Source organism: Zalophus californianus, chromosome 1 (assembly GCF_009762305.2).
Source record: "Zalophus californianus isolate mZalCal1 chromosome 1, mZalCal1.pri.v2, whole genome shotgun sequence".
Classification (NCBI taxonomy): Eukaryota; Metazoa; Chordata; class Mammalia; order Carnivora; family Otariidae; genus Zalophus; species Zalophus californianus.
The window spans coordinates 111,385,519-111,399,999 of NC_045595.1; the positions used below are offsets into that span (position 1 = coordinate 111,385,519).

At 39.1% G+C, this 14,481-nt stretch overlaps 1 protein-coding gene across 3 annotated transcripts in view; it reads right to left on the bottom strand.

Moving 5' to 3' along the window:
• The window catches only part of VEPH1 (ventricular zone expressed PH domain containing 1), a 229,525-nt gene that overhangs the window by 194,885 nt on the left and 20,159 nt on the right, over positions 1-14,481 (bottom strand). For all 3 annotated transcript variants that reach the window (XM_027586347.1, XM_027586348.1, XM_027586349.1), the window contains exon 3: positions 8,038-8,253. In XM_027586347.1, the coding sequence (XP_027442148.1) occupies positions 8,038-8,253 (216 nt within the window). The remainder of the gene's footprint in view (positions 1-8,037; positions 8,254-14,481) is intronic.

Genomic DNA, 14,481 nt, shown 5'->3' on the forward strand with positions numbered 1-14,481 from the left:
AGCAGGGAGAGATCCTGAGGGTTATGTCATTCAGGCCATGGTGAAACCCGACTAAAATCACAATCCTACCCCATAACCAAATCCCCATCTCTAGTGACTGACTGGAACTTTCCTGTCCATCAGATTCAGTCTCTACCCATTATGCCCTCCCCCCACCAACACACACACAAAACAGCGCTGGGTAATTTTGCTAGTTGTGCCATAATAATGACCCCCTACTGAGCAGCCTCCTTTTTGTTGACATATTCTTTAGAGTATGTTTAGGAAGTGGTGTTATTTACCAAGGCCAATTCATTTGTCCTTTTTCTCTATTATAATCTTATTTTATCCCTGCTCCCTTGAGGTAATAGTTAAGTTACTTCAATTATAGCATTTGGATATTTCCCAAATCCCTCAGTCTCACCTATACAATTTTTTAGGTTGCCCCTACAGACAGCCAATCTTTCCATTATGCATAGATTTTTGCTAGTTTAACTTTTAGATGACACATTTATCCCTGTCAGCGCTGATCAAAGCCCTAGTTTTGAGAGTGGAGCACAATCACACAATTCTCAGAGCTTTCCAACAAAGAACTTTGTGCCCAGGTTTACTTTTTCTACTTTGAGTCTTTAGCCAAGAACAACTTGCAGCTAGAGAAGTACCCATCTTCCATTAGAGGAATACATCCCCAAGCACATTTACCTGTAATTTGCTTAGAAACCACAGATGGTAGCATTGGGAAAATACAACTCATGTTCCTACTAATTGTGAACACAGACAGCGAAAGATCAATGAAAATCGGTATTCCCAGCAACTGATATTTTTTAAACCTTGGGGGTGAGATAATGTTTGCCAACAACCACGAAAGAACAGGCTGTCTTAACCAATTCCATCATATTCTGCTTATAACAATTCTAGATGTTCTAGAAAAAAATAGTAGGCAGCTATTAAAGTCTTTGAAGTGTGATTCTAAGTGAAATGTGTGAAATTTTTTTAAAAGTATGTAATTGTTTTTTAATAATGACAGTATACTTTTAAAAATGCAGAAGAATGAAACTGGACCATTTTCTTACACCATACACAAAGATAAACTCAAAATGGATGAAAGACCTAAGTGAGACAGGAATCCATCAAAATCCTAGAGGAGAACACAGGCAGTAACCTCTTCAACCTCAGACTTGGTAACTTCTTGCTAGACACATCTCCAAAGGCAAGGGAAACAAAGGCAAAAATCAACTATTGGGCCTTCATCAAGATAAAAAGCTTCTGCACAGCAAAGGAAACAGACAAGAAAACTAAAAAGCAACCTACAGAATGGGAGAAGATATATGCAAATGTTTTATCAGATAAAGGGCTTGCATCCAAAATCTATAAAGTACTTATCAAACTCAACACCCAAACAACAAAAAATCCAGTCAAGAAATGGGCAGAAGACATGAACGAACATTTCTCCAAAGAAGACATCAAAACCACAATGAGATACCACCTCACACCTATCAGAATGGCTAAAATGACCTCAGGAAACAACGGATGTTGGTGGGGATGCAGAGAAAGGGGAACCCTCTTACAGTGTTGGTGGGAATGCAAACTGGTGAAGTCACTCTGGAAAACAGTATGGAGGTTCTTCAAAAAGTTAAAAATGGAGCTACCCTCTAACCCAGCAATTGCTCTACTAGGCATTTATACAAAGGATACAAACATAGTGATTTGAAGGAGCACCTGCATCCTGATGTTTATGGCAGCAATGTCCACAACAGCCAAAATATGGAAAAAGCCCAGATGTCCACTGCCAGATGAATGGATAAAGAAGAAATGGATAAAATGCAATATTACTCATCCATCAAAAAGGATGAAATCTTACCATTTACAATGATGTGGATGGAACTGGAGGGTATCATGCTAAGCAAAATAAGGCAGTCAGAGAAAGACAAATACTATATGATTTCACTCGTATGTGGAATTTAAGAAACAAAACAGATGAACATAGGGGAAGGGAAGGAAAAGTAAAATAAGATGAAAATAGGGAGTCAAACCATAAGAGATGGTGAACTCTAGGAAACTGAAGGTTGCTGGAGGGGAGGTGGGTGGGGGGATGGGGTAATTGGATGATGGGCATTAAGGAGGGCACTTGACGTAATGAGCATTGGGTATTATATGCAACTGATGAATCACTAAATCCAACCTCTGAAACTAATAAAACTAAATAAATAATAAAATAAAGTCAAATATAAAAAAAGTATAATGTCATTATTAAAAAACAAAACAAAACTTTAACACACTCAACTTTTCTATTTTCCTCCCACATATGTCATTTGGGTATCTCTCAAATGACAGCAGGAGTAAAACATTAAGCAAAGAGCAAATTGTTTGTATAAACACCATGGAATTACTGCCAAAGGCTTTCAATCTGTAACTAGTGTCTAGACCATTTCTAGGGTACCAAGAAGCCATGGGCACTAATGACAGAAACAGGATACGAGTGAGGGCCTGGGAGGCCAAGAAGAGGCTAGAAACACACAGGTCCAATGGACCTAACAGGTACCATACAACCTCCTTCTAATGGCTGAACTTCACTCTCAAGTGAAGAAGGAGTTGCTAACACAGTAGATCTCAGGCCCATTAATTTATGTTATCTTTAGGATTATTTAGATCACAGGAATGCTGATGGTACCCACGCAGAGAAAGCCCGATGATCACTTGTACAAATAAACCACATTAATAGCAGCTGTTAATGCTGGAGCTTATGATGGTCCTTGCCTCTTGGTGCAGATGTGAGCATGTTGGTACACATGTCATCTCACACACAATTCAGTGCCCAGTACTCAGGGAACACATTCAGTGAGGTACAGGATAGATTAAAAAAAAAAAAAAAAAAACTTGCTCATGGGGACAGTTATTTTTAGCTATAGAAGCAGAACAAAAGATCTTTGTTCTAGCCAAGAATTATATTTCTTAACTAGATTAGCACCAATTTGAGCTTTTGGTGCAGGTTTTCCTTTTGAAAACATGTGCTTTGGGAACATTTCCCATAGTTTTGAAATTGAAAAGTATAAAGCGAAGTAAAAGATATCTATCTGAGATGATAGCAACTAAAAAGCTCTTTGGCTCTTGGGCTTTGAATTCAACTAAAAGCCCTGGAAGAGCAATCTCAAGAAATATTAAGTGTCATTTATTTAAATCACTGTTTTATGGCTTTTCACCCTGCATCACTGATCAGATAATCAAACAAGCAAATTTTGGATTTATATATAAAATGCTTGGTTCTTAGCAGCATGGGTATACATATAATATAAATGGCACATACACCTAAATTTTCCCACTGTGTTTTCAGACAGGTAATAAGGGAGTGGGTCTCAGTAACCTGGGAGGTTGTGCCCCAGTCTCCTCCCAATTTTTTGCCATTGTCTTGTGTGGCATTAACTGACCAATAAGTACTGAGACCCACTCTAGAGAGAAACATAGCTGTTCTGCAAAATCCAGAGGGCAGCCACATCTCCTGATCTATTCAATCCTTCCTTCCTTCCTTCATTCATTCATTCATTCAATAAATATTATTTTGAGTACTTACTATGTGCCATTCACTATTCTAGGTGCTGGGACTACATCAATAAAACAGAGCTTCTATTCTGGGGAGGGGGAGACAAGCAATGAACAATGGCTAAAATAAATAATGAAATGAATAGCTTGTTAGAAAGCACTGAGTGCTATTTTAGAGTTTTCTACAGATGATGATAATGCCAACCAGAATTAATACTCATGCAGCATTTCCTGTGTCCCAAATATTTTACATCTATTATCTAATGACTATGTAATCCTCACAACAAACTCATGAGACAGCTGCAGCACTTTACAGATGAGGAAATCAAGGCACAGAAAGATAAAATTGCCCAAGATCACACTGCAAGTGAATGGTAGAGCTGGGATTGCCTACTGAGTAAACTTCTGGGTCAAGATAACCAATTCTGCCTCTAAGAGCTGCAAAGGAAATGCTCTCAAAAATGCCCAGGTCACTTCGCATTCAAGGCCAGCCAGGGACAGACTTTGAATCTTATATAGCATTACCTGAAGAGGAAATAAGAAAATTGAAGTGTAGAATCAAGGTGAATGGACAGTTGGTCCATCTACAAAAAAGAAAAATAATTAATTTCTGATAACTGGCCAAGCTCTCATTTATATAAGACCAAGAGCATTTGACTGGAAGTCCCTCAAGCTCCAAAGCTCTTTGCTAATCTACCTCTCAGCATCTCCTCCAAGACTCGGAATTTTAGACCGGAAGGTGAGCTCAGAGATCATCTGGTTCATCCTCTGTTTTATAAAGGACAGGTTGTGAGACTTGTTTAAGGACATGGGGTAGGTTTGTAAAAACATATCACCCAAGGCAAAAGAAACCAGAACTCAAAATGCATGTGAGTACTGGTACTGATTTTGGACTGAGGAATGTATGGAAGGTGAATACTGGAATGTTAAAAACTACTTTAAGGTGAATGTGGCAAGTTCATAAATGTAGGGGTCAAGAAAAGAAATAATTAAATATATAATTACTAATTAAAAGTGGAAAAGGAAGGAGTCACCTGAAGTAGGTCTGGAGTGTAGGTTAAAAAAGCAATGTGGGGGAAAAAAGACAGAAGGTTTCTATGTGTGTGAAAATATTTAGCTTGAAATGATAGTGAAATGGCCAGAAAAAAAAAAAATCGAGTTAAAATGGCCAAGGATGTGGGAAGAACTGGTAGGTCTGCACCTGATAGTGTGATTCTGGCATCGCTTATCTGGGGATGTAGATGGGCGGAGAAGGAATCATTCTTTCTTTGTTGTTTTGTTGTTTTTTGGGTTTTGTGCAAGCTCAAATGCTAAGCGGTTGGCTTTAAAGTTGATCTACTGTTTTATTTGACTGAAAAACTAGAACCGAATATGAGCCATCTGGATTTCTACATGGTTCTCACAAGATCCTAAATTACATGTAATACAACATCGTGTTTTTGATATTTACCACAGGCCAAAAATTTTCCCTTAAAATTTGATCAAAGCTACACAGCAAAGCTGCAACCACAGCCTTGCCTTTGGTTCCTTGGGCTGACTTTCTGGAACCACATCCCCAGGGGTGGCCTGCACAGATCACTGAACTTTGCCAAAAAGCAAGTTTGCCTTTAGGGCTCCCTGCCTTCCATTTTAATACCTTCTGCCTCCTCCGAGGGCGCACAGTTGAACAGCCTGTGTCCACACTGGCCCTTCAGGCTGGAGTCGCTCCCCACCATTTTTTTAAGATTTTATTTATTTATTTGACAGAGAGAGACACAGCAAGAGAGGGAACACAAGCAGGGGGAGTGGGAGAGGGAGAAGCAGGCTTCCTGCCGATGTGGGGCTCTATGCGGGGCTCGATGCGGGGCTCAGTGCGGGGCTTGATCCCTGGACCCTGGGATCATGACCTGAACCAAAGGCAGAGGCTTAACAACTGAGCCACCCCGGCACCCCTGGAGTTGCCCCTTTATGTGACTTACTTGTCCTTCTCAACCAAGAGGCTTATCCTGTAGCCCCATTCTCTGTCCCTTCCCAAAATATCAATGCCTGTGCTTAGGGCCCTGCTCTCAATAGTCTTATACATTCATTTCCTTGGAGTCACTGGTCAGCATTAAGTTTAGTGTTTTATTTGCCCCCCACCTCCAAACCCCGCCCCTTTTTAAAAATTTATTTTATTGTTATGTTAGTCACTGTACAGTAGTACTTCATTAGTTTTTTTGTTTTTTTTTAAAGATTTTTATTTATTTATTTGACAGAGAGAGAGAGAGAGAGAGAGACAGACAGCGAGAGCAGGAACACAAGCAGGGGGAGTGGGAGAGGGAGAAGCAGGCCTCCCACCGAGCAGGGAGCCCGATGCGGGGCTCCATCCCAGGACCCTGGGATCATGACCTGAGCCGAAGGCAGACACTTAACGACTGAGCCACCCAGGCGCCCCTATTTCATTAGTTTTTGATGTAGTGTTTCATGACTCATTATTTGTGGATAACACCCAGTGCTCCAACCCCCTTTTTAAGTAGGAGATCTAATGCCTTCGCCCAGAATGAAACATCCCCTTTATGTTTAAATTTGGGGAAGTTTGAAGGGCAGCCTACTTAAAATTCTTTGACCTTGATCTCAGTTCACAAATTTGTACTTTTGCACAAGTTTGGAATGTTCTGTCTGCTTGAAATGTCCTCCTTTCCTACCTGGTGAAATTGCCATTCATTGCTCATAACCATTTCAAATGTGGTCTCCATCCAGGAAGACTTCCTGACTCTCTAGAACTCTGCTGACACAGCAGCCATGACGCATGGGAAGCAACTGAGCCCTGAAACGTGACCACTCTGAAGTAACGTGCTAAAACACACACCAGATTTATAGGAGTTGGTATACAACAGAAGTAAAATATCTCATTAATTTTTTATATTGATTACGTGTTGAAATAATATTTTGGATATACTGGGTTAAGGAAAATATGTTATCAAATGAATTTCATCTGTTCCTTTTTTCTTCTCTTTAATGTGGCTACTAGAAAATTTGAAATTACATATGTGGCTTCTGTTTGTAGCTTATTGTCCGTTTCTATTGGATAGTGCCACTCTAGAGTCCAGACTCAAAAATGGTTTTGAAATCACAGTGGGAGCTAGAGAGTATGGATGATTTGTGAATTTCTGTCTGAATGTCTGTGGAATGGCACTTTGGAGTAAGATAATCTGTGTTAGATAATCAGTGAAGAACAGGTATATTAGGTCTTTGTTTTGTATCTCCATGCAGCATGCATCTTTCACTAATTTTTCTGAAATCCCCATTTCCTCCCCTCCTATCTCTAACCCTGGGGACAAAGGAAAAACAGTGTGACAGGGTGTGTAGAGTCTTTTGTTCAGTAGAGCAGTGTCTGGTCTAGACAGACAAAATGGAATATGGTCCACTTAAGTATAGACAACTGTGAAAAGGAGGGGGAGGGAGGGGGGAGGGAGAGGTGAACAAGGCGGAGGAGGAGGAAGAAGAAAGGAGGCTAATATTAGACGACCCAGTGCAACACTCCCACATAACCAGAATTTCCTGAACTGTGCTCAGAAACCATAGTTCTGAGAGGTATTCATAATACTGTTTTGGGGGTAGGGAGGGGAAAAGAAGTTTCATGGGCACATCAGAATCAAAAGTACTGTACTAAACAAAATTAACCAGCTTTCTTAATTGCAGGACTTTTCAGAGCCTTTAATATGCTATGAAACATATGATAGTCCAAAAGGGAAAAAATGAGTTAAGTATTTCCAAACTTATTTGATCACAGAATTCTCCTTTGAAAAACACCTATCAATATCACCAACATTTATTGGTTGGTAAAATTTGTCCTAAACAATGTCATTTCATCTGTATTTTATAGGCAAGAAACTGTGGCTTGGGAAGTTAAGTGACTTCCCTAGCATTTCAATCTTACATGATTGGTTTGTGGCTGAGCCCAAATTCCAAATTCATGTTTACACCAGAAGAAGGAATTTTTTTTTTTTGAAGTAGGCCTCACGTCCAACATAGGGCTCGAACTCACGACCCTGAGATCAAGAGTCGCATGTTCTACCGACTGAGGCAGCCAGGCAGTTAGAATAGGCAAATATTATTATCATGGCAAATTCACAATGCATATAGAAGTACATGTAAAAATGACTTAGTCACTTCTCTCCACGTATTCCAAGCTCATGGGTCACTCAGTTCAGACTCCACCCCCTCTTTGGTCTCCTTGGATAAAAGAAGTCTTTTTTTCTGAATTTTCCAGTATTCATCATTTGGATCTTGGCATACATTAATGTTAGGTTTTGATATGCACATGTCTTATCTTTCTAAATAGATTGAAACTTGCTGCGGTATGACTCTGAATTCCCCACAGTGTGTCTTGCAGACAGCTGAGGCTCTCTAGAGCCTTGTGGGGCTCAGCTATTGATGGTTTGTGGTATCTTTTTACAGGATCTAAAGGCTAGAGAAACATTAGCTCTTGGTTCAGAGATACCATGTTCACTGAAGTTGCAAAGCCAATATCAAATAGCATGATGATGAACAATGACATACCTGTAAAATGCAACTCATGATATCAGAAGCAATTTTTGCATGGGGAGTGTCTTCATCTTTCCCAGAGGGTCTCAGGTTGTGCTCCAGGCAGGAATCCCAGAGCCCCACAAGGGCCTTGGCATGTTTTTCAATTGATTCTGTCTCTCTGATGGCTGTCGTGATTCGAGTGATACAGATTTCAACCACTGCTTGGTCATTGTTATTGGTCTGGTAATCCTAGTTGAAAGAAAACCTTCATGTTAAATAACACTCTGGAAAGTTATCTTTCAAAGAACCGACAACATACCAACTTATTCACTTAGCAAAGGGGTATGCCATACCGTGCCCTAAGGGGTGAGGTTGAAAGCCCCAGTATGATGAGGGCCTTCTTCCTTGGAGATGAGAATCTGGTGGACAAGGTGATATGCAAATGTGCTGAAACAGCAGGTTCCTGCTGTCACAGATCCACATCCAGGGAGCAGGGATAGTCCAAAGAAGCTTAATTATTCACTTGCCAAGTGGGTTTAATTTTCAGGCCGTTTCGGTTTCTAAGTCCATTACAGGTCAGGGTTGACTTTTTTTCCTCTGACGTTTCAGTGATTTTTGTAAAATGTTTCAAATCATCCTCCAATTTCGCCTCATAAACATTCCTTCTCTTTCTCTACACAACAGAACACATCATCTCAGCTCTCTCTTTTCGGTTCAAATAACTACCAAATCCACGTTAGCTTTCCCCAACCAAATTTCCCTTCATTCAACTATTTAATTCTCCCTCAAATATCTAATCATCTTTATTGGGAGGTAATATGACTCTCCAAAACATCTAAATGTGAAAAATAGGCTCATCACTTTAATTTGGAAAATTGGTCGGTCCGTGGTCTGGCAGACTGACAAAAATGAAAATATAATCAAGCAGTGAAGCAATCTGATCCTTACACCATCATGTACTGTTGTTCGAGATGGGAAGTGATGGGGCTTCTCTGCCCTACTGAAAGCTCCAGCCTAACAATCTGGTTTAGCTATTGTATCTAATTCTGCAGTAAACATCTTATGCATGAAGCCCTCTCCATACTTAGATTTTTTATGGTCTAGATTTTCAGGAAGTGGAAATTTCTGAGACCAAGGACAGGAACATTTTTAGGGCTCATGATACATACTGCCAAACTATTTTCCAGAAAGGTGTTACTGATGTATATATATTCCCATCAGCTGGGTGAAAACATGCTTTCCCCATTGCCTTTGCAAGCACAGAGTATTGTTAATTTGTGCTAATTTGATCAGTGAAAAACAGTTATCTCATTGCTGTTTTACTTGGAATTTCCTTGATCAGAAGTGAGGTTGAGTATTTTCACATGCTTATTGGCCATTTGTATTTCTTCCTTTGGGAATTGCCCACTGTATCCTGTGTCAGTTTTTCTTGAGATGACTTCAAGTTTTGGGCTCCTCCTTTGATATCTTTTTCTACGAAGGATATTAAGTTAACACTTGGCATATTAATTGTGACTATGTCTCCATGTTTCATTATTTTTAGTTTCTTTGCTGTTATCTATTGATGTGCTAAGTTTTCAAAGAGCCAAATCTGTCAACCTTTTGGGATTTCATTGTTTGTTCTTTTTTAAACTGGAAATTTGAGTTGTTTATTTTTTTGAAAAAGTAATACATGAACACAGTACAAAAAAACAAAAGATATAAAAGAAGGTTCACAGTGAAAAGTTAGTCTCCCTCTCACCCCTGTTCCCTGCCCTGGGAAAACCATGTTCACAGTTTCTATGTATTTGGCATAGAGACTCTAAGCATGCAAATAACCCCCTATATGTACTCCTTGCTTTCCTGTGATTCATTTAATGGCTTTGTTTTTTAACTTCAAACACTCCTCATCCAAAGGTTTAATAAAAACTCTCTTGCATTTTTTCTAGATTAGAAAAAAACTTAAAACATTTAACATATGGTACTTTAGAAATTAATCTTTTAACTATTCATTTAGCTCTTAAATCTATCTGCTGTGTATAGAAGTAAAGATGAACATTTTCTACTAAATAGCTAATCAATTTTCCCACCATCATTTATTGAATAATTCCATTCCAGTTACTGTTTCATACACATCAGTTTGTATTTCAGAGTTGTCTTTTCTGTTTGCTTGTCCCATTTTCCAATTCTTTTACAATACTAATTTTGCCATTTTCTTCATATAAACCCCACAAAGTTTTAAAGATGTGTACTTTATGTCTCTGTTGTGGATGTTAACAAAATCTGTATTTTTTCTTCATTAGAACTTTTAGGTATTGCTGATTAAGTCAAACTGCATTTTTTTTATTCATTTTGTACCCAGCTGTGTTCTTGACTGTGATATTTTTTCAGATCATTTTCTTGGATGTTCCAGTAATATCTCTGTATTGGATCCATATCTTTTATATATTCCATGGCTTATTGTGTTGGCTAGAATTTCCTAAGCTATTTTACATAAAAGTGATAAAAGCAAGAATACTGGTTTAGTTCTTGACTTTTGAGTTAAAATTTTATGGTCAAAAGCTAGAAAATGCTGTAAATATTTTAAAATCATATAGGATGCATCACTTTCTTCCTATTTTCAAAGTTTATATATTTGTTTTAATTTTTAACTGTCTTATTAGCATCTATGGAGATAACCAAGCATGTTTTCTTAGCCAGCATACATATGTGAGTGTTATGTAAACGTATAGTTTGAAATTTCCAGATATTAATCCATCCCCCACATTCCTTGAATGAACACCACTTGGTTTGGCAGACTGTTTTAGAATATTCTCTTTTACCTTCCTCCTTTGTTTGTGACTGTATTATTTATTTTACTGCAGCAGAATTATTACTTACGCCAGAACAGAATCCTGCTATGCAGTAAATAGGTTCTTATGGAGCCAAGTCATAGAGACAAAACAGAATATGAATGTGCAAAAAAATGGTTCTAACTTTTCAAAAAAAAAAAAATCTCTGCAGCAATAGAAAAGCCAAAGCCATTCACAGGGTGAAAAATAACAGAGAATACTCTTGGGCTAAAATCACTTATCTTTCGTCACAATTGCCCTTGTAAATAGAAGTTATTTTAATGGCATTATCTTCAAATATCAAGCAGCATCATGTGTAATAAAGAGTATTTTATGTAATAAAGAGAATACATACATAAGGATAGATAGAAAAGAGAACCAATGCCATTGACAAAAGGAAGTCTATATTCCAAGTGACATGAGCCAAGGCTTTATTATAACCACCCTAAGGTGATCCAAGAGGTGAACAAACGGAATAATCTTGGCGTGAGGAACAAGAGCTATGCATTACCCAACAGCATAAGCTCCCATTCACCAAGGTGATCTTATTAATATTGCTATTACCTAAACATGCAACTTGCTAGCAACAGAGGTCAATGCTGAGCCCCCACAATGGCACTATCCCTCAAGAACACCAATCAATCATTTGGTGCAAGTTATTTACCTAAGACCTTTTCCACCTTGGAAGGGACATCAATTACACTCAGTGGAATTTACCTGTGATCCAGGTTTGGGTTTGACTTTCTTGCCCACAGGACCTAAGCCTGAGCCACTATTTGAAGGATCACAGAGTATTTGGCGTGCTGACACAAGATCCCACATAACATTGCCTCAGACTACAGAACCACTTTATAGCAAAGGAGATAGAGCAGTGGGCATCTGATCAGGGATGTATTAGTCCTATCACATATGATAACATCTCTTTCCCCTGCCCTGAAACTGCTGGACTAATAGTTCGATGGAACAGGTCTTCAAAGAAGCAACTCAGCCTAATATCTTATGAGGATGAGGAACAATCCTCTAAAAGGCAATATACGTACTAAAACAATGACTATTACATGGTGTTGAATTCCCTATGGGTAGAATACTGAACCTGTGAACTCAGTCACTTTGAGCTCCTGTATCAAAAGACCAGCAAAAAAAAAAAAAAAAATAGGTGGTAGAGGAGAGACACTGTATTAGCTTTCTTGTTGCTGCTCTAACCTATTATCACATGCTTAGCAGCTCAAGAATTTGTGTTAATAAATTTATTTACCTACAGTTCCAGAGGTAAAAAGTTGAAACTTAGTCTCACTGGGCAAAACTCAAGGTGTCAGCAGGGCTGGTTCCTCTGGAGGCTCTGAGCGGAGAATACATTTCCACATCTTTTTAGCTTCTAGAGGTTCCCTGCTTTCCTTGGCTCATGACCTCCATGAGCCTCCATCTTCAAAGTGCATCACTCAAATCTCTGCTTCCATCAGCCCACCTCCTTCTTCTTCAAAGAAGGCCCTTGACCTTCTTGCTCCCCTATAATTATATTGGGCCCACCCAGATAATAGAGGATAATCTCCCCATCTCAAGATCCTTCACTGTATTATATCTGAAAAATCCCTTTTGCTATGCAAAATAAAATTTACAGGTGGATGTCTTTGGGGGGGGGCATTATCCAGCCTACCACAGAGTACCAGTTGCAGCCTTGATAGCAATTGGTATGGTAGAGATGATAGATCCTCGCACTAACCTTCTTGTAAATTTTGTTAGGAAAAGCATTTCAGAGAAGCTGTTTCCATACAGAATGAAATTATTACACAAAGCAGATAGATCTGAATGGTGAGAGGAATAGGCTGTAGTAGATACTATGGTACATTGCCCATAGACCCCTTTAGGAGAAAGGCACTCATTTTCTCTGCTGTCAGTCCAGACCCAAGCCTGCCTGCAGAAACTGTTCTTTGTCAAAGGGAATGGCCCCTCTCAGGGGTTTGTCCCTCCCTTGGAACAGCCATTTTGAAATCTGCTTTCCTGGGAACCCAATTACAACAGAGTTTATATAGATGACTTTGGGAAATATAGTAAACCATATCTAAACAACAGTTTAACAATAAATAGCAAAGGGATTTCCATTTGGATGAAATAAGCCTCAGTAAAAGTGGAAGGTGCAACGCAGTGAAAAGTACATGACATACATAAGTGTCTTTGTTCATGAACACCAAGATTCCAGTTTCCTGCTAAAAAGAGAACTGCTTTGTTGGAGAATTCAGACAGGAGCACTCTGGAATGAAGCTGGAGTATACAGAGAGATTAGTGTGTCAGCAAGATTGTTTAACAAAAGGCATATATCCTGATTCTAAGATTTCTAACTAGAAGAGTTAAGCAGCTGTCCATAAGGATAAATCAGTGTACACTGGTCACAATTTTAGTGAACATATTAATATATTAGGCATAGGTGCATCAGTTATGAATTTTGATATTACTGTGAATCTCTTGCAGATAAGAGTTTCCTATGACATGCCCTCACTTTACTAAGAAGAAAAGATTTTTTAACTTGAAAAAAATTATAAATTTAAATTCCTACATATGACATGAAGAAAAGCATTCTCCAAAAAGGAGTTTTCCTCAAAAAAAGGTTGGGCACCTGGGTGGCTCCGTTGTTAAGCGTCTGCCTTCGGCTCAGGTCATGATCCCAGGGTCCTGGGATCGAGCCCCGCATCGGGCTCCCCGCTCTGCTGGAAGCCTGCTTCTCCTTCTCCCACTCCCCCTGCTTGTGTTCCCTCTCTCGCTGTGTCTCTCACTGTTGGATGAATAAAATCTTTAAAAAAAAAAATGTCGAAAACCCAAAAAGCTGTTAATTGCTTCCTTCAACAAATATTCAAAAGACAAAAGAAATTTTTTAAAAAAATTAATCATGTAATTGAATAGCCTAAAGCTTTCTGGCATGGGATCAGCTTTGCAATTAGGGTTTTCCTGACTCACATTCCACCCTGTTCTTAGGAAATATATATGTGTGCATGCATATGTGTTTATGTTTGAGTTGAACATTGAATCAGTACCTGTGGTATTAAAATCAGCAACTTCTGAGAACCAGATCTATTTAGTATCAAACCCATCAAACTGGGTTTAGAGGTTCATTCTCACAGTAACTTGGTCATTGTTAATTTTTAAGTAATTTACCCTAAAGCGGTAGGGAGGTCAAATTATAAGGGTGGGACAATGAAAAATCAACACATTGTGCTGCTCCAAGTCTAGTTACCAGGATGGGTCACCCCTACCCAGCTACAGACACCACACCTCCACATCAACATCCATAAACCATAAACCAATCAGACTTCTTTATGCTGTAAACAGTCTTCAGGGGATGACCTGCTGGCTAAAGGTTATGTGGAACATCTGAAATAAAGTATTTAGTGGTGGGAATGGCATAAGAGTAGAAGTTGGAAGAGAAGAGGAAAACGTCTTGAGGATCATTTCTCCCTCCCTTCCTTGAGAGACAGCATATCATAGCAGTTGGGAAATCGGAGGGGGAGATGAACCATGAGAGATATGGACTCCGAGAAACAAAGTGAGAGTTCTAGAGGGGAGGGGGGGGATGGGTTAGCCCGGTGATGGGTATTAAGGAGGGCGCGTACTGAATGGAGCACTGGGTGTTATACGCAAACAATGAATCATGGAACACTACATCAAAAACTAATGA